The 27,395-nt window shown below is 36.8% G+C and overlaps 2 protein-coding genes across 4 annotated transcripts in view; one reads left to right on the forward strand and one right to left on the reverse strand.

Annotated features, from left to right (window-relative positions):
* PPP1R3A (protein phosphatase 1 regulatory subunit 3A) overlaps positions 1-3,891 on the forward strand; it is a 41,727-nt gene extending 37,836 nt beyond the window's left edge. For all 3 annotated transcript variants that reach the window (XM_081537118.1, XM_081537119.1, XM_081537120.1), the window contains one exon: positions 609-3,891. In XM_081537118.1, coding sequence (XP_081393244.1) covers positions 609-2,990 — 2,382 coding nt within the window. In that variant the 3' untranslated portion in view covers positions 2,991-3,891. The remainder of the gene's footprint in view (positions 1-608) is intronic.
* Positions 1-27,395, reverse strand: part of FOXP2 (forkhead box P2) — a 1,512,938-nt gene that overhangs the window by 809,941 nt on the left and 675,602 nt on the right. The window lies entirely within an intron of this gene.

Below are 27,395 nucleotides of genomic sequence, written 5' to 3' on the forward strand. Positions count from 1 at the left end.
AGTTATGAGGAGAAAAAAAACACAGGCATCTCACTGTTAAATCCTGACAGTTGGCATCACTGAAGAGCTCAAATACATTTGAGTACCAGTTGGCAGAGGGTCATTAAAACAGAATTTGCAGAGACATTAACTCCCTCACTTTTCTTTGAGTGACGTTTTGCTATTAATAGTTTGCAGAGGCTTTGCAGAAAACATATTAATAAGAGAAACTATAATAGGGGCACCTACAGCAAGTGTAAATGCAGCAAGGGGCATCCAGGAAGCTGCTCTCTAATTGATTAGCATGGAGCTATCAATGTGTATATCCTAAGTGAGGAGAAAGTGCAATGACAAGCAAGAATAGTTGAATAATACAATGTGATATTTGGAAGCTGGGAAGGAGAGTTATTAATTTTGGCCCCTTTTCTTATTAATCTCATTCCTAAGTCATAGCCTACAAGAATCTCCCCCAAACATGCATCTTTCAGAATTTGTGCAAAATCTACAAAAGAAATGAATCAAGGAAATCTACCAGATAATCACTAGCCAAGTTAATGAAACCTATCTAACTTGCTTTGTATATTTAAAAACAATAAAAATCATTATTTTTGTTGTTTTTATCCCTTAAGATAAACCAACACTTGCTAAGAAGTACTGCTTCTGGAGATGAAAAGAATACAGTCAATTTTCCAAATAAAGCTGAGAGGTTAGAGAAGAAGCAAATCCATGATGATGTATACACTGACTTGTTTAAAAGGCCTTTGTCTTCAAGTTCATCAGCAGAAAGATCCTTAAAGGGAGATTTTTACCACAAGGAAAAATATTTCTCAGGAAATGAGCACAGTTATCAACCTTCAGAGGACTTTACTTCAGATACAGGAGAAATCAAGCCATCACTGGGAAATACTAGTAGTGATGAAATAGTACAATTACATATTGGCAGCAAAGAAGTACTGGATGATAATGCTAATCCAGCCAAAGGGAGAGGCCGAGTGCAAATGTCTTGTCCCTCTGCAGACCAACTAATGGCAGACAACCTTAACAAAAAACTTGAAGGAGAAGCTAAAGAAATCGAAGTAAAAGATTGGGAATGTTTAAGAGGTGACTTTCGCTTGGATTTCCATTCAGAAAAATCAATAGAAAAAGGATCTTCCAAGAAAGATTATGGCAATGGTAAGAATGAGGAGGAGGAGCGAAGAATATATTTAGGTGTTAATGAAAAACAAAGCAAAAGTTTTCAATCAGTCTTACATGACCAAGAAAGAAAGATGAGCCACTCTGAAATAAATGTGGAAGGGATGGGAGCCAGTAACAGAGACCTAACTGCTCTGCCAAGTAAAGACACCACAATTCACGACCAGTCAATCAGAGCAGATACGTTTCATTCACCAAGGACAAATCTAAGCCTGGAGGAAACCGTGTTAGCGACCTCAGACTATGATCTCTCGGCTAGCAAAGGCACTGCTCGAGGAGGGATGCCTGGTCAAGCTGGTTCACCAAGAAATGGAAATGTTTTGAGGAATAAGCACCTTTTCCAAGTTGCAGAAGAAAAATCAGTTTGGATTAATCCTGAAGATCAGAATAAGAACACACAGCATAAACAAAGTTGGAATGTTATGGAAAGTCAGGAAAGAGCAGGCGGGAGTAAGACAATTATAATAGAGCAGTCCAAAGAACAAGCAGACTGTGAAGACATGTGGGGAAAAAGAGATGATACAAGGAGCTTGAAAGCTAATCCTACAGAAGAATTGTTTACCTGCCAAGAAACAGCAAGCTGTGAACTGTCTTCTCTAGCTGATCATGGTATTACTGAGAAAGCAGAAGCAGGTACAGCTTACATAATTAAGACAACATCAGAAAGTACTCTAGAATGCATGTCTGCTAGAGAAAAAGCAATAATTGCTAAGCTTCCTCAAGAGACAGCACAAAGTGACAGGCCCATCAAGGTAAAGGAAACAGCGTTTGATCCACATGAAGGGAGAAATGATGATTCACATGATACTCTTTGTCAACGAGATACAGTAGGTGTAATCTATGACAATGATTTTGAAAAGGAGTCATGTTTAGGTATTTATAATGTACATGTAGATGAAAAGAAGAAGGAAGAAACCATAGCTATATACGATTCTGGGAAGACACATGACAGGAAGAAATGTGTCATTGGGAATACAACATCTGTAGAAGAATCCTCACAGGTCATTACAGACAACCAAAAAGCAGCCTCAAAACTAGATTCACATTTGGAAATGTTACCAACAGACAAAAAAATATTTCCAGAAAATAGAGATCATGAGCAGGTCCAAGAATTATCAAAGAAAACAAATATAGATGTCATTATTCATTCTTCTTTAAACTCAGACACCAATAGAAATTCTCAGAATGGCTCTCAGGTTTCCAATCACCATGTTAAAAGTTCAGTGTCATCTCATGAACAGGCCACTACTATAGAGCGTGCAATTACTACCACGACTCTCCAATCTATTTCTTCTAAGTCAGAATATAATTGTAACCCAACAAGTGAAATCCAGGGTATTGAAAAACACTCTCATCCTGCATCTACACTGGAAGAAGTTTCCAAAAGTTCAGGAATAGTGACATCAGGTAGTACAAAGGAAAGACGTATAGGCCAGATTGTCCAACAAAGAGAATGCAGTGTGGAGAAACCTCTAGGGCCAACGATTTTAATCAGTGAAGCTTCTGAGAACATAGAAGGGGTAAGGCATGAAAATGAAGGATTAATAAACTCTGGACAATCACTGTACTCTTCAGGCAACAAGGAATCTGACAGCCCTGCTTCTGATAGTCTCCCTGCCCAGGAAAGTCAATCTCAAAGTGAATCTCTGCTTTCAAAATACATCAACTCTAAAGTACCTTACTTCCTTTTGTTTCTGATATTTCTTGTAACCATTTTTCAGTATGACTTAATGATTGGCTTGGCATTCTACCTTTTTTCATTGTACTGGCTATCCTGGGAAGGGGCAAGACAAAAAGAATCTGCCAAAAAGAAGTAACCTCAGCATTATTATTACGCTCTCTTAAAAGATAAGCTATTTAGCCCCAAACATTTGGATTGGTGAAAGAGACTATTCATTGTTCAAAGAGCCAGTGCAGTTTTTCTCTTGAAGGATCATTTAAAAAGGAATGCGTATGAAGTTTGCTCCTTCATATAAGTAATTATTCTATATAGGACCATTATATTTGGATCATTAAATACCTATATGAATATGAGATCTGAAGCACGTCAAGTTGAAATTAGGTACAGCTGTTGCTCCTTAGCAGACTATGAAGTTTCAATGCTTCATGTCTCTTCACTACTTAAAGTGCCATTTCTTGCATTCATTTCTTTTGCAGTAAAGCTTCATTTTTTTCCCTGAGAGTATTTTTCCCTCTATGGTTTTTAAAAATAGATAAAACATGGACAATGACAGAGGACTTTTTTTGGTCTTTGAATATTGACCATGAAATTTGCATTTACCACTTTATCATTTATCAGCACATTTTGATAAATCAAATCTTTCAACTCTGAGTTCATATTTTTAAGAACAACATCCAAGCGTAGATTTAAGTTGAAGAAACACATTGTGTACCTGAATAACAATACACTTATGTATGTTTTATCTCCTGCATAGCTACAAAGTCAGGGCATTTGTAAGCCAAATTTGACAAAGACTGAAACAATTAAGAGATTATCTTTCAGTTTTACAAAATTTGGGGGATGGCCTTTCTTTAAGCAATATTTTTTCTCTTTTAAAGGAAGATTGTATAACACAGTTGAACAACTTTGACGTCAATTATTATTCAGAGTTGGAAATTTAAATTAAAAGTTCCACAAGCATTGCTTCAGAATGAATTTGTACTTATAAAGCATAAAGCATTAAATGATAATAATTAAAAAAAAGATTTACAAATGAACTACTCTACTCGGTATTTTTTTTGTCTTCAAGCAAATTTTTAACTTTCCTCACTATAAACCAATAAATTATTCCCCAAGGTGCTTTAAGAGAATAAACAACTAATCGTTGGTGATAGTCATTATATAGTTACCAAGTTGTTAAATGATAACTCAAATTTTAAGAAGTCAAATAGGCTGACAAGGAGATCTTCTGATAGAGAAATGAATATCCAGTATATCAGTGACTTTGGTTGCTGCTATTAGCTATGGCTAAGTATGTGAAATAAAGGAAGTAAGCATTTTAGTCACATAGGTATAATGAAAATATTCCTATACAATCAATTTCAACAACTATTTATTAAATGACTAAAATATGCAAAATCTTGTGCTTTGTTCTACAGTAGAGCACTTCCTTTGATACCCCAAACAGCTAATCCTCAGGGAGGAGGCATCAATAAGTAATTTGATACTTTTGACTTGGTCAGAAATATGGGAGAGAGTCACACTGAGGGAGCCCATTTGGGTGATTTCTTTTTAACAAGAACTTCTTTCATAGAGAATGTAACATTGATCTTCAGAGAGAAAAGATAATCTGTTTATTAACCTATAAAGGTAAATTCAATGATTAACACTTGTATATACTCCCATACTCCTAAGAAACACTCATGTGTGGGAAGACAACATGAGAATGAAGCATTTAAACTGACTTTCATGTGGTAGTAGATAATTTCCTTAATTTTCTTAGGTTTAAGATAATTTTCTTAATTTCTTAATTAGGTACACAACTATTTCCAAATCCCCTAATTGCATGCTTGACTCAAGTCCCATTGAAACTGAATGCTTGACTTTAACTTTTTAGTTGAACAAATACAAACATCCTGAAGTAGAACTGAGGGCAAATATTTGATTGTTGGAGAAAGCATATTTTCATTAAATACAAGTGGGATACTGTAGGCTGTACTTAGAATACTATCTCTAAAATTTGCTATCTTGATAATTTTGTTGACAGGTCTAGATTACAACAAAGTTAAGGTTAGCATTTCTTAAGTTCTGAATGACTTGGTTTTTGCATTCTACCTTTAAGAGTTTCAGTCAATATGCGATATCTTATTAATGCAAAGAACACTATATTACGTTATGAACACAGGTGTCTGAACTGTAATTATTTTCTTATACATAAAAGAATGTAATGTCTTTAATCTCTTTTATTTGATTTTAACATTAACTTACTAAACCTTCCCATGCGTACTTGTAATACTACAATAGAAGTTTCAAAGGACTTAAAATACGTCATGTGTACTTCTCTGCAGTCAAAAAAGAAATAATTGGTAGTTTAACTGATTTTCCAATGACCACTTGTGAAGAATTGGAAATAAAATCATTAAGAACTACAAAACTATTGCTAGGTGGAGGAGAGGTAGATTTTTGCAACCCATTTTGGTCACATCACTATGTTGAACAAGAAAAGTGGATCTCGGGAAGAACTGGCAGCCCCTGGTTAATAAAGATTTGACTCTGAACCATCAATAACAAGGGTCACCTTTATAAGCTTAGCTGCCTTCATCATGTCCCCTCAAGTATTGGTTAAGAGCCAAAAGAGGATGTGGCATGAGAATAAACAAAAAGAAGTGTATTATTGCACATCTGTTTCTGTAGTGGGTAAGAAATGTGATATAATAACCATCACCTTTTATCATGCTGGGCTTCTGACTATTAGAAACAAAGTTCTCAAAATTAATTGATGAGTCAAGCAGGTGTAGGTAGTACAATCAACTATCTTTAAAAAATCACATCTATATAAGCCACCAACATCTCAACAAACTTTTCAATGTAAGAATAAATGAGTCAATGAGATGACATTCATCTCTCAACCTTCAATAATATTGTTTAATGATATATATATATACCATCATCATTTTGTAAGAGAGGTAGGATCATCTTTTATATGTCATCTTAAACTAATCTTCTAGTTAAATGGAAAACTTAAAAATATCCAGAGTAGATACAGGGAAATAAGTAAATTTTTTTCCAAATAGCATTCATGATACTTTCTTAGTAATTTTTGAGTCATGGAATATTATTTTATATTGCCAGGCCTGCTGTCTTCTTTATTAGGCTCAATTTTTGCATATAACTTTTGGCAAAAAGGCAAACAAAGCAAAACAAAGAACTAGCAGGAGAACTAGTGAATATGTAGGCAGGAGAGCAGCCACCCCCAGAGTCAGTTCATCTACTGAACTCTGAAACCTTTAAAATCTTCAGAGTGAATACAGAAAGTGAACTAGACAATAGATTGTGGTTTGTTAATTAAGTTCTGTCTTAGCTGATTTCATGGAACTGAGCAATAAATAGAGTCTGCTGTGATTCTGCAACAAGGTAAGAAAAGAATAGGGCAGGACATGCTCTTCTAACATCTACGCAGTTGTACTCCTACAAGAAGAGAACAGCTTAAAAAGTTACTTTTATTTATTTAATTAATTTGCTTAATTTTTTTCTATTTCAGAAATAATTCATAATAAAACTCACAGCAATGTATGTTACTTTTCATCTTTTAAAAATGGATTCAGCCACTAATAAAATATATTTCCATAATTTTACCCAAACCTCTTTAAGAAAGGGAAGTCACTCAGTCGTGTCCGACTCTTTGCGACCCTGTGGACTGTAGCCTACCAGGCTCCTCCGTCCATGGGATTCTCCAGGCAAGAATACTGGAGTGGTTTGCCATTTTCTTCTCCAGGGGAGCTTCCCGACCCAGGGATCGAACCCAGGTCTCCCGCATTGGAGGCAGACGCTTTAACCTCTGAGCCACCAGGGAAGTCCAAACCTCTTTAAAGAGCTAATCAAATTTTCACTAGCTTTGAACATGTTTATAAGGAATGTCATTACTTTACTGTGCTAAAACCTTATTAAGCAAACAACTCTTTAAAAAGTTCAATATTTTTATTTTGTGTCAATTCTATATTTTTTAGATACCTACATACTACCTTCATTTGTCAGATATGAAACAATGTATAATATGAAAATTTAAGAAAAAATGAGCTTAGTCTTTTCCTGATATATTCAATTCTTTTATTCAAGATAATAAAGAGTAGCATGGGTAAGTCAAAAGTGGATTACAGAGAAATCATTTTTATTTGGCTGAGATGACGCCAAGACCCGATTTTGCAGCATATTTCAATGTCTAATTAAGTTACTGGTCTTGGTTGGAATCAGTGCTTCGCCCTTATTACCTCATCTGAACCATGCAGCCCTAATTTCCATTGCTCTTTGCTTCAAGTCTTCTGTCAGTCAAGCAACTCACACTGTCCCAAGAACATGCCATGTTCATCTGTTCCTCTGTGTCTGCTCATGCACATCTCTTTGTCTAGAAGATTTCAGTTATTTTTCCTCTTCTCCTCCTTCCCAACTCTGTACATTTTTCTATGTGTTACTTTAATCCTTTTGAAGTCTTCTACTATTTCAATTGGTGGTATCTCTTCATTTTCAGGTCTCTTATGACACTAAATGTTGTGCACGCACTAGGAATTTGACTAATTATCCTAACTGGACTGCCTGCTTATTTAGGACAGGAACATGCCTTCTTCCATCCTATCACTTCACAAGGTCTAGTTTGTAGGAATCCATAGTCAATACTTGTGGATAGAATAGAACTGTAGTAATGTCTTTTTCTTATCCTATACCTGAAATGTAGACAAAATACTCTGACATCTGATTAACAAAGCTAAAATGTTTTTGTATTAATAAGCTACCAAACACAATGTAGAAAAGGCAAAGAAAATGTATCTACAAGACAGAGTGGTGCACTGGATCTGGGATGCGGGAAAGAGAAAAAAAAATCTTTTCTCTCATACCTTTTAACAATTAAATTGTTTTTTATATTAATTCTTCCTGGCACAGGAAACATTCCCTTCATTCTATTTCATGGGAAATATTATATAGATTATTTGTTAAAAGAATAATAATGAATACCTTAATTCACTGGCTAATGTGAAAACCAATAGAACAAGACATGTTTTCAAATAAAGAAGCTTAATAGATTAGAAACCAACAGACATCACAAGGTATAAAGTGTAAGAAACTCAATCTTCCCAATGGCTGCCATGACCTTCGAAAATGGCTGATCTCTCAATTTCACACCTGTTCTGCATGTCAACTTTCAGGATAAGCAAACAGAACAACTAGCAAAGATAGTAAGTGGATTTTTTAAATGGAAACATTTGCTTGATTAGCATATGAGATTATCTATACATAACTCAAACACGTACACATATGCATGCACACATACACACACATAAATACACGCATTCTAAGATCTAATAAATGACAGTAATGATGGTAAACTAGTAAACAGTCTACTAATATCATATGGAGTGATATAGTAGTGAATATAATATAATGTGTAAAAGGTTTATCTTTTCTTTGAACAGACTCATTCTATTATATTTAGATATGAAATTAATTTTATTTATTTATTTATTTTTATTTTTTGGCCATAGTACACAGCATATAAAATCTTAGTTTCCCAACCAGGGATTGAACCTGTACCCCTTGTATTGAAGTGTGGAGTCTTAACACTAGACAACCAGGGAAGTCCCTAAATATGAAATTAAAATGATAACACAAAGCTATGCCTGTTTAGCAGGTAGAGTCTAAAGGAAAGCAGTATGTGGCCTAGAAATGTAGTAGCAAGGCATTTAGAAGCTTAAGACTATTAGACCATTTTTTAAACTCAAGATTTAAAAAAAAAGCCAGATACACGTCTAGTCTATTGTAGAATTCATCAATATCATGTATCAGTTGACTTGGTTCTGAGTGGAAGCAGATTTAAAATTCCCTAAAGATACACTCTATAAAACAACAGAGACAGAGGGTTTAAAAATATCACTATACAAGGTTAGAAATTCTCTTTGTAAACACTTAACCCGTAACCCACTTTTAATAATTCTATGTAGGTAGCTTTTATGTACAGTTAATAAAAATGTTTAGCATAGGGTATTTATGAATATATCATACATCTAAACCATTTTACACATACAGTCTTCAAATGATATTTGCTACTACGTATTAAGTAATTCTTCATAGGTAATCCATAAATCTTTGGGAAAATTCAGTTGTCACTTTTCATTATGCACATGAACTTTCTGTGTTTAATGAAACAATTCTAAGTCCTATCTAAGAAAGAGAATAAAAGCTAAAGAAAAGATAATTTATTTCCTATCTTCACAGATATGAGTAGATATATTTTAAATACATCTTTACTCTTTGAAAATTGGAAAGGTAAATAAGATATTATAAATGTCATTCATATTTATTTCATAGTCTTTGGTATTTGAGATCAGGCATATTTTAAGCCTTTTTTTCCTCCCATTTGAATTTTTTGGCCTACGTGATCTTACTCCCATGTTTAAATTGGTATTTAAGTGGAGCATGTTAATTTTTTATTACATGAATAAGTAAAGAAATCAGTTGTAGCCTGAATCTTTGAGTATAACATCTGTATCTGTATCTTTATTGATCTATGCATGTGAGGTTCAACTTTTAACAATAATAGGTAGTAATAGTTATAATGACTATTATTATTACACTATAATAGCCAACTCTTGAGTGTTAAATATAATTGGGCACTGATTTAAGTTCTTTATGTGAAAAACTCACTCATGTTTTACAACTTCATGAGAGAAGTACTATTATTTTTCCATTTTATAGATAGAAATAGATGCACAAAGGCTTGTTTTCCCAAGGTCATATGCCGGCATAGACTCCAACAGTCTTTCCCCAGAGTTGATCCTGTTGAACACTGTACCATGTTGTTCCTTCAATTTAGATATACCAAGTTATCTTAAAAACTGTAGTTATATGTTACCATGCTGCATGGTGCTATACTAGTATATAAGTATATACTAGTATATACTGCAAGATATGAGTATACCATATCTCTCCCACAGATGATCATATCTTTGTAATACTCTTATAAAGAAAGTTCCTAAAAATATTCTGTTCTCATCAATTTACTCAAATGACCTAAAAAAATACACATTGACCTCCTTCCAAGCCACAAGCTTTGTGCTGGTCCCAAATCTTGCCTAGTTTGAGTATAGTGAAGATAGAGTTCAATAATTGCAATATCTTGTTGCCAGTTCAACAGTAGAGGTAAGATCTAGGAACAGAAGTAGAACAAAGGAAGGACTATTTGGTCCTGTGAGCACTCTGCTTCTTATATTCAATGTTTCATAAATGTGTTATCTTTTCAACACTATAATTTTTGGTATCAAGGAACTCATTATAAAACCTTCCAAATGTCCCATGGTAACTGGTGTATTACATAACACCTACAATGAAGATACATATTGATGTGACTGGTATAGTGCTTATTTATGATTGATGTCTCAGTGTAATTATTGCCAGCATTCCTTTCACTTTCAAAAGCAATGTGATTTGGATGAAAAATGGGACGGTCAGCCTAAAAGTTCAAGAAAATATCCTACTAATAGGTATATTTCACTCTGTGTCACAAGAATAAAGGGGGAACCTCCCATATGAATGCCATCTATAACCTACTGGCAGAATTCCTGTCCTTAGGTTTGTATAAGATAATTCAGATATACTATTCCCTGGTCAGCCTAGGTAAAGAAGAACAACATTTCTGCTGATTCAGTATTGCAGAGGGCAATTAAAAAAAAAAAAAAGTAGGGACATTTTGTAAAGAATGTGCTGGTCAAAATCCATTAGAAAGAAGTCATTTACATTACTGACACTGGATAATCATAACACTTTGGAATCTGATACTATAGCCTAAAGCCTACTGAGAGGGCTCAAGGTATGATGATTCCATCATTCAGTATAGTAAAAGTAGAACAAGATGAAAGAGACTTATGCCAAAGTTGTGGAAGCCATTGCATGTTACTCAAAATTATAATGGCATATGTTGCTTGAAACTGTATTATGAGTATATGTGTTGTTCATAGTTTGTAAGAGGAACAAAATTTTTGTACATAAACTACATATTACTGACATTTAATAATCATGAGGCAAGACAGTAGTATTTCAACAGCAAAATAATTAAAATATAAACAAGTGGTCACAAATATCCAATAAGAGACAAAGACATTTTAAGGCAGAATGAGTGTCACTCCATCTAGTTTTGGCCTTTACAAAGGCCAACTTTGTCTTTGTTGTTGTTATTTAGTCACTAGGTTGTGTCCAACTCTGCAACCCCATGGACTGGAGCCCGCCAGGTTCTCTGTTCATGGGATTTCCCAGGCAAGAATACTGGAGTGGGTTGTCATTTCCTCCTCCAGGGGATCTTCCAGACCCAGGGATTGAACCCACATCTTCTGTGTCCCCTGCATTGGCAGGTGGATTCTTTATCACCAAGACAGCTAGCAAGATGCATGGTCCCTAAAATAGAATTCTCCAATGGTAGTCTTGCATCCTGAATATATATATCCAAAAGTTAACTGTTAGAGTTCCCTGGATCTCAGTTCTTAACTCCTAGAAGAGAGAAATTTATTCAGATGTTTGTTCTAGATGCAATCCATTGTTTCCCAGTAACTGGAGGCAGAGGGTGATAGAGGGACTCACTGTAAAGGAAATGTTTGTAGGTTCTTGAAGTGTAGGTGGGAATATGGAATTTGTAATGTGTGTCTCTAAAGTGCCAATTTTTATATTTTATAGATATATTTCTGTTTCTCTTGTTCATTTTGTAGATTTACATGGCCCAAATTTCTATAGATTTATAGTAGATATTGATATCAGGTAAAGCAAGTTCCTATACATTGTTCTTTAAAACTCTATCTCTTGCCCTTTGCTGTTCTTCCACATAAATTGTAGGATCAGCTTATCAAAGTTTCATGAAAAACTTAATTTTAATGGAATTTTACTGAATGTACACATTAATTTTGGCTTCCCTGGTGACTCAGATAGTAAAGAATCCTCCTGCCATGTGGGAGACCTGGGTTCGATCCCTGGGTTGGGAAGATCCCCTGGAGGAGGGCATGGCAACCCACTCCAGTATTCTTGCCTGGAGAATCCCCAGAGACAGAGGAGCCTGGTGGACTACAGTCCATGGGGTCACAAAGAGTTGGAGATGACTGAGCGACTAAGCACAGCATACATTAATTTGAGGAGAATTGACATTTATAAATATTTTTTAAATGAAGATATTGTTTTTCCATCCAAAATAATAATATATTTTTTATTCATTTCTGTTCTTTCAATTATGATTTCAAAATATTCTCCATAAATACATTGCACATTTACTGTTAGATATACTCCTAAATCTTGGAGGAAGAAACGGCAACCCACTCCAGTATTCTTGTCCAGAAAATCCCATGAACAGAGAAGTCTGGTAGGCTATAGTCCATAGGGTCACAAAGAGTCAGACCACAAGTGAGTGACTAATCACCACACTCCATAAATACCTTATGGATTTTTTTTTTTTTACTATTTTGAATGAACCATTTTTCCTATTCTATCTTCCTTGGGGAAATTATTAATATTTTGCAACACTTGCTTTTTATTTGTCACTTATTCAACTACTTTGCCAAAGTTTCTCACTAGTTTTACTAGCTATTAGTTTAATATTTTGGTCATTATGTCAATAATGCATAAAACACTATTGAGTTTTATATGTCCTTTTATGTTATGCATCTTGCCAAATTCTATCATTAATACAACTAGTTTGTGTTACTTTTAATTCACTTACTTCTATTTTCTTTTTCTTGTCTTCTTGAGATAAATGTATATCCTATTTATTTTTAATCCTTTCTGTTAAAAAAGTTCATATAATACTATAAAATAAGCCAAATATTTTTAACCATGTTCAGTTGATTTTGAGATAATTACCTATATCTTAAAAATATATATGTGTGTGTATATACATATATACAATATTTAAACATTTTAATTCCCTTTTATTTCCTGTTTCCCATAATTTCCATTGTAATTTAACACCTGAGTTATTTAACAAGACACTTAATTTTTTATGATCTTTTATAATTGCTACAAATTACATTACACTACTGTCATAGAACATGGTTGATAGCCATTGTTTGAAGTGATAATATTTCCTTTGTGATCTACTGCATTGTCAGTGTAATTAGTCTATGTACACATCCTTTTTTGGGTAGAGTTCTCTATGTTATTTATTAGATCATTTTTCATAAATCTGTAGTTCAAAATATATTCAAAGTCCAAAAATTATCTCATGCACCTACGGTCAACTAATTTATGACAGAGGAGGCAAGAATATACAATAGAGAAAAGACAGTCTCTTCAATAAGTGGTGCTAGGAAAATTGGATAGCTACATGCAAAAGAATGAAATCAGAACATTCTCTGACACTATACAGAAAAATAAACTCAAAATGGATTAAAGACCTAAATGCAAGATGGGATACTATAAAACTTACAGGAAAGCAGAACACTGTAACATACATGGCAGCAAGATCTTTTTTGACCCATCTCCTAGAGTAATGAAAATAAAAACAAAAATAAACAAATGGGATTTAATTAAAATTAAAAGCTTTTGTGCAGCAAAGAAAGCCATAAACAAAATGAAAAGACAACACACAAAAAGAGAAAATATTTGCAAAGAAAGTGACTGACAAGGGATTAATATCCAATATATACAAACAGCTCATGCTGCTCAACATCAGAAATGCAAACAACCCCCCCCCAAAAAAAGGGGGGGGTGGTGGAAGATCTAAACAGATATCTATATGTATGTGACAGGTTAAAGCAAACCAAACCAAAAAAAAAAAAAAAAATCTGTGAACTTACTTTAATTTAAAACTTTATATGGTATTCTCTATTTGCTAGGAATTTGATATTTAGAAAGGAGAAAATACAGTCAGCCCTTCATATCTGCATATCTATGGATTCAACCGAAGGATGGAAAATAATTGAAAAAAATTTCCATGAAATTCCAAAAAACAAAACTTGACTTTGCCACCCATCTTCAACTATTTACATAGCACTTACATTATATTTGAGTTTTCCTGGTGGCTCGGACAGTAAAGAATCTGCCTGTAGTGCAGGAGACCTGAGTTCGATCCCTGGGTCAAGAAGATCACCTGCAGAAGGAAATGGCAAGCCAGTCCAGTATTCTTGCCTAGAGAATTCCATGGACAGAGGAGCCTTGCGGTCAACAGTCCATGGGGTCACAAAGAGTTGGACTAACACTACACTGCACTACACTATGTATCTTCCAAAAACGACATACAGATGGCTAAGAGCATTGAAAGATGCTCAACATCTTTAATTATTAGAGAAATGTAAATTAGAAAAACAATAGATATTACCTCATACCAGTCAGGAAAGCCATCATCAAAATATCTACAAACAATAAATACTGGAGAGGGAGTGCAGAAAAGGGAACCCTCCTACACTGTTGGTGGAAATATAAATCAGTACAGTCAGTATGGAGCTTCCTTAAAAAACTAAAAGCAGAGCTACCATATGATCCAGTAATTTCACTCCTGGGCATATATCTGAAGAAAGCCATAATTCAAAAAATACATGCTCATTGCAACTCTATTTACCATAGACAAGACATGGAAGCTATCTAAATGTCTATCAACAGAGGAATGAATGAAGAAGATGTAGGGGCGTCCCTAGTGGCTCAGCAGTAAAGAATCTACCTGCCAATGCAGGAGACACAGGATTGAACCCTCTGGGAAGATCCCACGTGCTGCAGAGCAACTAAGCTCATGTGCCACATCTGTTGAGCCTGTGTTCTAGAGCCCAGGAGCCACAACTACTGAGCCCACATGCTGTAACTACTGAAGACCACATACCCTAGAGCTCATGTTCTGCAACAAGAGAAGCCATCACAATGAGAAGCCCAAGCACCGCAAGTAAACAGTAGCCCCTGCTTGCTGCAACTGAAGAAAAGCCTGTGCAACAAAAGGACCCAGCACAGCCAAAAATAAATAAATGAATAAAAATTATTAAAAAAAAAAAAGAATGTGTGGTACATATACACAATGGAACATAGCCATTAAAGAACAAAATGATGTCATTTGCAATGATATGGGTGCACCTAGAGATTGTCATACTGAGTGAAGTAAGTCAGACAAAGATAAATATCATACAATATAGCTTATATGTGGAATCTAGAAAAATGGTACAAATAAGCCTATTTACAAAACAAAAATAGAGTCACACATGTATAAAACAAACCTACAGTTACCAAGGGGTAAGACGGGAGGAATACATGGGGAGATTGGGATTGAGGCATACACACCACTATATATAAAATAGGTAAGTAATAAGAACCTGTTATATAACACAGGTAACTCTATTCAACACTCTATAATGACCTATATGGTAATAGAATTTAAAAAGAATGGTCATGTTTATGTCTGTTTCATTGTGTTGTACAGCAGAATCTAACACAACACTGTAATCAACTATACTTCAATGAAAGTATAGTTTAATTCTAACTAATATTTAGCCTGCTTTGAACACATGTAAACCCATGGCTGATTCATGTCAATGTATGGCAAAAACTATTACAATATTGTAAAGTAATTAGCCCCCAACTAAAATAAATAAATTTATAAAAAAAAAAAAAAAGATAATCATTACTTAAAATTTCCTAATACTATGAAATTATCCATTTCTTCTTGTAATTGTGCTAGTTTTGCTTTAAATATTTAAGACTCAGCTTTCAGTTGCAAATAAAATGCAAAATTTACCATTTCTTAGTGACTTTTTCCTGTATTATTGTACATGACATTCTTATTAATAATTGCCTTAAATTATATGCCATCAGATATTAATATTGCTATACTGGGTTTCTTATGATTAGTGCAGTTTTCCTCATCACTTTATATCTCTTGCAGTTATACTTAAAAAATACAACCTATAATCTGTCTTTTAACACAGGCGTTTGAGCCATTCATGGTATTTTGATTAGGTAATACATTTGGGCTTATCTTTACCATGTTATTTTGAGTTTCTGTTTTAAATTTTTCTTTTCCCTCTGTCCTGTATTCTTAATGAATTTCTTGAGTTACCCTTCTAATTCAGTAGTTGTGTCTTCTACTTTCTCTAATAGGAGTTATTTTTCATTTTAATAACCATGATTTTTATTTAAATATACAGTATTTGTTCTTTTTCATACTTAGACATTTTCATTTTTTCTTCAAAAAATAATTCTGTACACCTGAAACTAAGTAAATATTGTAAATTAGAAAATATTATAAAAGAATGTTCAAACTACCGCACAATTGCACTCATTTCACATGCTAGCAAAGTAATGCTCAAAATTCTCCAAGCCAGGCTTCAACAGTACATGAACCATGAACTTCCAGATGTTCAAGCTGGATTTAGAAAAGGCAGAGAAACCAGAGATCAAATTGCCAACGTCCACTGGATCATTGAAAAAGCAAGAGAGTTCCAGAAAAACATCTACTTCTGCTTTATTGATTAGGCCAAAGCCTTTGACTGTGTAGATCACAACAAACTGGAATATTCTTCAAGAGATGGGAATACTAGACCATCTTACCTGCCTCCTGAGAAGTCTGTATGCAGGTCAAGAAGCAACAGTTAGAATTGGATATGGAACAACAGACTGGTTCAAATTGGGAAAGGAGTATGTCAAATCTGGATATTGTCATCCTGCTTATTTAACTTATATGCAGAGTATATCATGTGAAATGCCAGGCAGGATGAAGCAAAAGCTAGAATCAAGATTGCCGGGAGAAATATCAATGACCTCAGATACGCCGATGACACCACTCTTATGACAGAAAGCGAAGAGGAACTGAAGAGCCCCTTGATGAAAGTGAAAGAGGAGAGTGAAAAAGCTGGCTTAAAACTCAACATTCAAAAAACTATGCTCATGGCATCCAGTCCTATCACTTCACGGCAAATAGATGAGGAAACAATGGAAACAGTGAGAAACTTTATATTTTGGGACTCCAAAATCACTGCAGATGGTGACTGCAGCCATGAAATTAAAAGATGCTTGCTCCTTGGAAGAAAAGCTGTGACTAACCTAGACAGCATATTAACAAGCAGAGACATTACTTTGCCAAAAAAGGCCTGTTTAGCCAAAGCCATGGTTTTTCCAGTAGTCATGTATGGATGTGAGAGTTGGACTATGAGGAAAACTGAGCACCAAAGAATTGATGCTTTTGAACTGTGGTGTTGAAGACACTTGAGAGTCCCTTGGACTGCAAGGAGATCAAACCAGTCAATCCTAAAGGAAATCAGTCCTGAATATCCATTTGGAAGGACTAATGCTGAAGCTGAAAGTCCAATACTTTGGCCACCTGATGGGAAGAACTGACTCATTGGAAAAGACCCTGATGCTGGGAAAGATTGAAGGCAGGAGGAGAAGGAGATGACAGAGGATGAGATGGTTGGATGGCATCACCAATTCGATGGACATGAGTTTGAGCAAGCTCTGGGAGTTGGTGATGGACAGGGAAGCCTGACGTGCTGCAGTCCATGGGGCCTCAAACAGTCGGACACGACTGAGTGACTGAACTGAACTGATTGTAAATCAAGCATACTTTAATAAAAATATAATTCCTTGTTATTTGAAAATAAAAGTTATTCCTTTTATCACTTTGAGTATCTTAAATGGTGATATTTAAAATCGTCAGTGGAATACTCCATTCGTTTGAAGTGATTGGATGTTGATTTGCTGCTGCTCTGCTGTGCTCACTCATGTCCAACCCTTGGTGGCCTCATGGACTGTAGCCTGCCAGGTTCCTCTGCCATGGAATTTTCCAAGCAAGAATACTGGAGTGGGGTGCCATTACCTACTCCAAGTTGGGTATCGTCCCAGCCCAAGGATCGAATCCATTTCTCTTGCATCTTCTGCATTGGCAGGTGGGTTTTTTACCACTAGCACCACCTGAGAAGCCCATTGCTGATTTGCTTTTAGCTATATTTGGTATTTTATTCCTTCATGTGTTTTAGATTTTTGGCTTAATAAATTCATTGTCTCTCTCCTTCTCAGAGTTCATTTCTCCCTATCTCAACACTGTTTGCCATTGTTTTCACCTGGCTTCTTGATCCTCACATATGGAGCATAATAATACCACCAGAACTGGGGACTTCCATACTGTGGAGAAAATAGAAATATTGCAGATTCTGTCAACTTCAAATTCCCTTGGTTGCTCTGTGCTATTATTAGTAGGGAGAATACATCTGTATTCTCCTTAGAGCTGGAAGTTGTTAAAGTTACATTTTAGGTATAGTCTGTGTTTTTATGAAAAGGAGAGACCACTTCAATCTGTGGTTTCTAACTGAGTATGTCTTTAGCCATCATTATCAAATGTTGTTTTCAGTTATTCCAATTTTGCATGTGTCATATCAAGGGATATTACAGGAGTGGGAGTTAGGAAGGAGAAAAATTCAGCCCTGCATATCAGCTGAAATTGATGTTAAAGGGAGAGGGAAGATATTATGTATTTTGGCTGTATCTTTTTCAATACTGTATATTTACGATTACCATATAGCCCAGTTTACTCCAAAGAAATAATTTGTTTAGAAGGCTTAATTGATCAATCCCAATTTTAACATTAGTAAGAGAGAGTTATTGGGTGTGTTGTCTTTTATTATCTTTGATGGGTACTAAGAGTATCCGAAAATTAATAAGAACTTAGACTTAGTTAGACATGATATATGAAATTTACCTTGATTCATGAACATAAAACTCCAGGTTCCTACACAATATTGTTCTTTACAGCATCGGGATTTACTTCCATCACCGGACACATCCACAACTGTGCACTGTTTTTACTTTGACTCCATCTCTTCATTCTTTCTGGAATTATTTCTTCACTCTTCTCCAGTAGCATGTTGGGTACTTACTGACCCGGGGAGTTCATCTTTCAGTGTCATACCTTTTTGCCTTTTCATACTATTCATGGGGTTCTCAAGGCAAGAATACTGAAGTGGTTTGCAATTCCCTTCTCCAGTGGACCACATTCTGTCAGATCTCTCCACCATGACCTGTCCATCTTGGGTGGCCCTATATGGCATGGCTCCTAGTTTCATTGAGTTAGACAAAGAGCCTCTTGATGTGAAAAAGGAGAATGAAAAGTGAAAAAGGAGAATGAAAAGGCTGGATTAAAACTCAACATTCAGAAAACTAAGATCATGGTATCCAGTCCCATCACTTCATGGCCAATAGATGGGAAACAATGGAAATTGTGACAGGCTTTATTTTTGGGGACTCCAAAATCACTGCAGATGGTGACTTCAGCCATGAAATTAAAAGACACTTGCTCCTTGGAAGAAAAGCTATGACTAACCTAGACAGCATATTTAAAATCAGAGATATTACTTTGCTGACAAAGGTCTATCTAGTTGAAGCTATGGTTTTGTCAGGAGTCATGTATGGATGTGAGAGTTGGACTATAAGGAAAACTGGGCACCGAAAAATTGATGCTTTTGAACTGTGGTGTTGGAGAAGATTCTCGAGAGTCCCTTGGACTGCAAGGAGATCAAACCAGTCAGTCCTAAAGAAAATCAGTCCTGAATATTCATTGGAAGGACTGATGCTGAAATTCCTATACTTTGGCCACTTGATGTGAAGAACTGACTCATTGGACCCTGATGTTGGGGAAGATTAAAGGCAGGAGGAGAAGGGGACAACAGAGGATGAGATGGTTGGATGGCATCACTGACTCAATGGCCATGAGTTTGAGCTAGCTCCAGGAGTTAGTGATGGACAGAGAAACCTGGTGTGCTGTAGTCCATGGGGTCTCACAGAGTCAGATACAACTGAGTGACTGAACTGAACTGAACTGAACTGTTATGTGAAGTTAATTTCTCAAATATTTATGATGGATGCATAAATCAAACCATTATATATCCTTTTGTGGATTTCAAAATGTGTAGAGCTTATATTTGAAAATGATCATGTTTGAAAAGGAAGAAAATGATCTATTACTAGAGAGTCTTAGACAGTTGATCAAATACTGGTTTCACTGTGACCTAAGTATTCTCTAGGGTTTGAAAAGTACATGGCCAAATTACTGGTTCAATCACACACCCATGGTCCTGAAATTCAAGTTCATGCATTTGAATTAGTTGATACTATTTTTTCTCATATTCCTCCTTCTTGTAGCAGGGAAACTGAACGTGGGTTGTGCAAGAGAATACAATTTCATTGAGAAACCTGAGAGAAAATTCAACTTTTGGATTTTTAGGCTTTTTCTTTGCCACTTTCATATTACATCCCACTCTCCTCTTTTTTGTTTCTATCTTTGCCCCTTTGAGTATATTACACATCAAGATGACCTCAGACATGAAAATATATTTATACATATAAATTTAAGGACTAAGTCAAGGCAGATAAGTGTTTGTTATGGTCCCACTGGCCGAGAGCTCCAGGCTGCAACGGTGCAGGATTGAGTGAGAGGAGCTACCCCACGTCCAAGGTCAGGGGCGGCGGCCGAGAGGAGCAACCCCATTTCCAAGGAGTGGTGGCTGCAGGAGGGCCATTATGAGCTACTCCATGTTCAAGGTCAGAAGGGGCAGCCATGAGGAGATAGCCCTTGTCCAAGGTAAGGAGCAGCAGCTGTGCTTTGCTGGAGAAGCCGTGAAGAGATACCCCACGTCCAAGGTAACAGAAACCCAAGTAAGACGGTAGGTGTTGCAAGAGGGCATCAGAGGGCAGACACACTGAAACCATAATCACAGAAAACTAGCCAATATGATCACACGGAGCACAGCCTTGTCTAACTCAATGAAACTAAGCCATGCCGTGTGGGGCCACCCAAGACAGACGGGTCATGGTGAAGAGGTCTGACAGAATGTGGTCCACTGGAGAAGGCAATGGGAAACCACTTCAGTATTCTTGCCTTGAGAACCCCATGAACAGTATGAAAGGCAAAATGATAGGATACTGAAAGAGGAACTCCCCAGGTCGGTAGGTGCCCAGTATGCTACTGGAGATCAGTGGAGAAATAACTCCAGAAAGAATGAAGGGATGAAGCCAAAGCAAAAACAATACCCAGTTGTGGATGTGACTGGGGATAGAAGCAAGATCCAATGCTGTAAAGAGCAACAATGCATAGGAACCTGGAATGTTAGGTCCATAAATCAAGGCAAATTGGATGTGGTCAAACAAGAAATGGCAAGAGTGAACGTCGACATTCTAGGAATCAGCAAACTAAAATGGACTGGAATGGGTGAATTTAATTCAGATGACCATTATATCTACTACTGTGGGCAGGAATCCCTTAGAAGAAATGCAGTAGCCATCATGGTCAAAAAAAGAGTCCGAAATGCAGTAGTTGGATGCAATCTCAAAAATGACATAATGATCTCTGTTCGTTTCCAAGGCAAACCATTCAATATTACGGTAATCCAATCCTATGTCCCAAACACTAACACTGAAGAAGCTGCAGTTGAATGGTTCTATGAAGACCTACAAGACCTTCTAGAACTAACACCCAAAAAAGATGTCCTTTTCATTATAGAAGATTGGAATGCAAAAGTAGGAAGTCAAGAAACACCTGGAGTAACAGGCAAGTTTGGCCTTGGAGTACAGAATGAAGTAGGGCAAAGGTTAATAGAGTTTTGCCAAGAGAATGCACTGGTCATAGCAAACACCCTCTTCCAACAACACAAGAGAAGACTCTACACATGGACATCACCAGATGGTCAACACGGAAATCAGATAGATTATAATCTTTGCAGCCAAAGATGGAGAAGCTCTATATAGTCAGCAAAAATAAGACCGGGAGCTGACTGTGGCTCAGATCATGAACTTCTTATTGCCAAATTCAGACTTAAATTGAAGTAAGTAGGGTAAACCACTAGACCATTCAGGTATGACCTAAATCAAATCCCTTATGATTATACAGTGGAAGTGAGAAATAGATTTAAGGGACTAGATATGATAGACAGAGTGTCTGATAAACTATGGATGGAGGTTCATGACATTGTACAGGAGACAGGGATCTAGAGCATCCCCAAGAAAAAGAAATGCAAAAAAGCAAAATAGCTGTCTGAGGAGGCCTTAAAAAGAGCTGGGAAAAGAATAGAAGTGAAAAGCAAAGGAGAAAAGGAAAGATATTCCCATTTGAATGCAGAGTTCCAAAGAATAGCAAAGAGAGCTAAGAAAGCCTTCCTCAGCGATCAGTGCAAAGAAATGGAGGAAATGAATAGAATAGGAAAGACTAGAGATCTCTTCAAAAAAATTAGAGATACCAAGGGAACATTTCATGCAAAGATGGGCTTGATAAAGGACAGAAATGCTGTGGACCTAACAGAAGCAGAAAATATTAAGAAGAGGTGGCAAGAATACACAGAAGAACTGTACAAAAAAGACCTTCATGACCCAGATAATCACGAAGGTGTGATCACTCACCAAGAGCCAGACATCCTGGAATGTGAAGTCAAGTGGGCCTTAGGAAGCATCACTATGAACAAAGCTAGTGGAGGTGATGGAATTACAGTTGAGCTATTTCAAATCCTGAAAGATGAGGCTGTGAAAGTGCTGCACCCAATAGGCCAGCAAATTTGGAAAACTCAGGAGTGTCCACAGGACTGGAAAGGTCAGTTTTCATCCCAATCCCAAAGAAAGGCAATGCCAAAGAATGCTCAAACTACTGCACAATTGCACTCATCTCACACGCTAGAAAAATAATGCTCAAAATTCTCCAAGCCAGGCTTCAGCAATACATGAACTGTGAGCTTCCAGGTGTTCAAATTGGTTTTAAAAAAGGCAAATGAACCAGAGATCAAATTGCCAACTTCCTCTGAATCATCGAAAAAGCAAGAGAGTTCCAGAAAAACATCTATTTCTGCTTTATTGACTATGCCAAAGCCTTTGACTGTGTGGATCACAAAAAAACTGTGGAAAATTCTGAAAGAGATGGGAATACCAGACCATCTGACCTGCCTCTTGAGAAACCTGTATGAAGGTCAGGAAGCAACACTTAGAACTGGACATGGAACAACAGACTGGTTCCAAATAGGAAAAGGAGTACGTCAAGGCTGTCTATTGTCACCCTGCTTATTTAACTTCTATGCAGAGTACATCCTGAGAAACGCTGGGCTGGAAGAAGCAAAGCTGGAATCAAGATTGCCAGGAGAAATATCAATAATCTCAGATATGCTGATGACACCACCCTTATGGCAGAAAGTGAAGAGGAACTAAAAAGCCTCTTGATGAAAGTGAGAGAGGAGAGTGAAAAAGTTGGCTTAAAGCTCAACATTCAGAAAACTACGATCAAGGCATCCAGTCCCATCACTTCATGGGAAATAGATGGGGAAACAGTGGAAACAGTGTCAGAGTTTATTTTTTGGGGCTCCAAAATCACTGCATATGGGGATTTTAGCCATGAAATTAAAAGATGCTTACTGTTTGGAAGGAAAGTTATGACCAACATAGATAGCATATTAAAAAGGAGAGACATTACTTTGCCAACAAAGGTCCGTCTAGTCAAAGCTATGGTTTTTCCAGTAGTCATGTATGGATGTGAGAGTTGGACTGTGAAGAAAGCTGAGTGCCAAAGAATTGATGCTTTTCAACTGTGGTGTTGGAGAAGACTCTTGAGAGTCCCTTGGACTGCAAGGAGATCCAACCAGTCAATCCAAAGAAGATCAGTCTTGACTGTTCATTGGAAGGACTGATGTTGAATCTGAACCTCCAATACTTTGGCCACCTCTTGTGAAGAGTTGACTCATTGGAAAAGACCTTGATGCTGGGAAGGATTGGGGATAGGAGGAGAAGAGGACGATAGAGGATGTGATGGCTGGATGGTATCACCGACTCGATGCACATGGTTTTGGGTAGACTCCGGGAGTTGGTGATGGACAGGGAGGCCTGGGGTGCTGCGATACATGGGGTCACAAATAGTCGGACACGACTGAGCGACTGAACTGAACTGAACTTAACTGATGGTCCCGTTGAAGTATAATCTCACTGAAATATGGAATATCACCCAATATTATATAGATTATTCTCATTAAATGACTAGATAAAAGAGATGAAAAAATTATTTCAGTGGCTAAAACCACATTAGCCAAAGACTGATTTAGCCACTCTCATGTATTAGTTTCAAAACACATGAGCAAACTGAACAACATCAAAATACTTCATTGCAATCTCACTGTTGGATATGTATGCCACTCTACTGAACCACATCATGGAGTATGGCAGAGCTAACAAGTTACCCAGTCCTGACAATTATACAATTGCTTTCATCTTATTCAGAGAAGGCCTGGTATATATTTATTTTTCATTATAGGAAAATACATTTTTATGGATTACCTCATCAAAAACATGCTGTAATATTACCTAGAAAATTGAGTATGGTTCCTCAGATAACAAAACAATTCCTGTATGGGAAAAGTTTGAATTAAGTTGGGATTTTACTAGAATATTGAGTAAATATTTCCATCTTTGATATGCCAGTGCTACCTGGGGACCTTTAGAGAATTTTTTCCTTCCAAATTATAAATTAAAATTCTGCTCTAGATGTGACCAAGTAGATTCCCTGAGAATATTCCTGAGTATATTCCCACTCAAGTCTTTCAAAGTATCCTTCTTACCACAAGGATAATTTTTAGAATAATTTAGGCAAGTCAGTAGAAAGATTGAGTTCAAAACACAGAAGTTTAGACAACCATATGTTTTATTATGAGAAAAAATTAGTAATTCCATAGCTTTTTCTCACATTATTGCAACTATAACTGACCATAACTATGTCCTAAAGTAATAGATGTTAGTTAATTGCTGTGTAAGTTTACAAGTACACAACTCTGTGAAAATGATAATCCAGGCAGCATTGGGAATGATTTCACAGAGAAGCTGGCTCATTAGCAAGTTCTTAAAGCTAGAATAGGATTTTGATAGGAGGTGAGAAAGTAAGAAGTGTTTTAACCAAGAGGGTTGAATTAATTTAACTCAACAAATAATTAGAACAAACTATAATAAATAGGGTTAACTTCTAATCAGCACTATGTGCTTGGCACTACTCTAAATATTTAACATGAATTATCTAGTTTAATCTATCAAAAAAACATGTGTTAGGCACTATTAATATTTGCATTTTATAGATAAAGCCCTGAGGCACAGAGAGATCACTCAACTATTAAGTGGTACTATCAGGATTCAGTTCAGAGCAGCTGACTCCAGAGCCCACACTGTTAAAAACAAGGATCCTGGAGTCAACAGCTTGGCTTCAATTTCTGGCTTCATATACAACACTGAGGTTAGTTCCTGCCCCTCCCCCGGCTAAGTGACTGGATAAATGTTGTTGTTGTTTAGTTGCTCAGTCATGTTAGACTCTTTGCGACCCCATGTACTATAGCCCACCAGGCTCCACTGTTCATGGGATATTAAAGGTAAGAATATTGAAATGGGTTGCCATTTCCTACTCCCAGGGGACCTCCCTGACTCAGGGATTGAACCTGCATCTCCTGCTTGGCAGGTGGATTCTTTACCACTGAGCCACCAGGGAAGCCTGGATAAATGTTAACTATTTTAATTATGTTTATTGTTATTAATAATGAACTTCTCTGGCATTGCTATTTCTCTGTGGCTATATGAAAGTTATTCAATGTACTGTAGGTGATGCAAACATGCCAAATTGAAGGTCTTAGTCTTCAATGAACTTTAAGTTTTCTGGGAGCAACAGATATATACCCCAAGGGTATAACAGGCTAAATATAGGGGAGATTAATTTCAACTGGAAGAGATTAAGGAAGACCCCAGAGGTGGTTTCTGATCAGAACATAGGATGGTTATGCTTACAGTTGAAGACACAAGAAGGAAGGCTTACAGGATGAGAGGACCCTGTGCACAAAGGCACAGTGTTTTAGAAATGTTCAGAATGTGTGGAGAATAGCTTAACTCATATTTACTTTAAGGGAGGGGAGAGCAGTGAGTGCAAAGGCAGGAAAGCAAGCCTTAAGTTCATGTCTACTGGAGCCCTGAAGAGGTCTTTAAACAAAGCAGTGGCAGTTCAAAGGCATTTCTGGAACACATTTTAGTAACAAGACACAGAGTAGAGAAAGAGAGGGCAGAGTTAGTAATATAGACATGAAAACTAATTCAGGCTTGCTGCCACCATTTTATTCCACCTTCATAATTCTAACTAAAAATTGATTAATTTTGTGTGTGTGCTGGACAAATTGCTTACTATTTTGGTCTTCAGTTTCTCACCTACAGAATTAGGGAGTAAAAATTGATAAATATATGATCATCAGCTTCTAGAAGTCATGGACTCCCTATGCTTGACTTTGTGCTTAAATACTTTTGCATGTAATTTTTGTTCATGAGGTGTGCTGTGCTTAGTCGCTCAGTTCAGTTCAGTTCAGTCGCTCAGTCACGTCTGACTCTTTGCAAACCCATGAATTGCAGCACGCCAGGCCTCCCTGTCCATCACCAACTCCTGGAGTTTACCCAAACCCATGTCCATAGAGTCGGTGATGCCATCCAACCATCTCATCCTCTGTCGTCCCCTTCTCCTCCTGCCCCCAATCCTTCCCAGCATTAGGGTCTTTTCCAACGAGTCAACTCTTCGCAAGAGGTGGCCAAAGTATTGGAGTTTCAGCTTCAGCATCAGTCCTTCCAATGAACACCCAGGACTGATCTTCTTTAGGATGGACTGGTTGGATCTCCTTGCAGTCCAAGGGAGTCTCAAGAGTCTTCACCAACACCACAGTTTAAAAGCATCAATTCTTTGGTGCTCAGCTTTCTTCACCGTCCAACTCTCACATCTATACATGACCACTAGCAAAACCATAGCCTTGACTAGACGGACTTTTGTTGGCAAAGTAATGTCTCTGCTTTTAAATATGCTATCTAGGTTGGTCATAACCTTCCTTCCAAGGAGTAAGCATCTTTTAATTCCATGGCTGCAATCACCATCAGCAGTGATTTTGGAGCCCAAAAAATAAAGTCTGACACTATTTTCACTGTTTCCCCATCTATTTCCCATGAAGTGATGGGACAAGATGCCATGATCTTAGTTTTCTGAATGTTGAGCTTTAAGTCAACTTTTTTACTCTCCTCTTTCACTTTCATCAAGAGCCTCTTTAGTTCTTCTTCACTTTCTGCCATAAGCTTAGTCACTCAGTTATGTCCAACTCTTTGCAACCCCATGGACTGGGGCCTGCCAGGCTCCTCTGTCCATGGACATTCTCCAGGCAAAAATACTGGAGTGGACTGCCATGTCCTCCTCCAGGGGGTCTTCTCAACCCAGGGATCGAACCCAGGTCTCCCGCATTGCAGGCGGATTCTTTACCATCTGAGCCACCAGGGAAGTCCAAAAATACTAGAGTGGGTAGCCTATCCCTTCTGCAGGAGATCTTCCTGACTCAAGAACTGAACCAGTGTCTCCTGCATTACAGGTGGATTCTTTTATCCTCTGAGCTATCAGGGTTCATGATACTGGTCACAAATATGAATATCCTCCCTCTCTAAGTAAATACTGATTTTATTTAATATTTCTATCCATTTAGCACATAACCCTATGTTATTATTATTTTTACCTTATTTCCATTTCTTCTCAACCAAAGTTCATTGAAAGACCATGTTT

Source organism: Giraffa tippelskirchi, chromosome 10 (assembly GCF_054371585.1).
Source record: "Giraffa tippelskirchi isolate mGirTip1 chromosome 10, T2T-mGirTip1v1.2.pri, whole genome shotgun sequence".
NCBI lineage: Eukaryota > Metazoa > Chordata > Mammalia > Artiodactyla > Giraffidae > Giraffa > Giraffa tippelskirchi.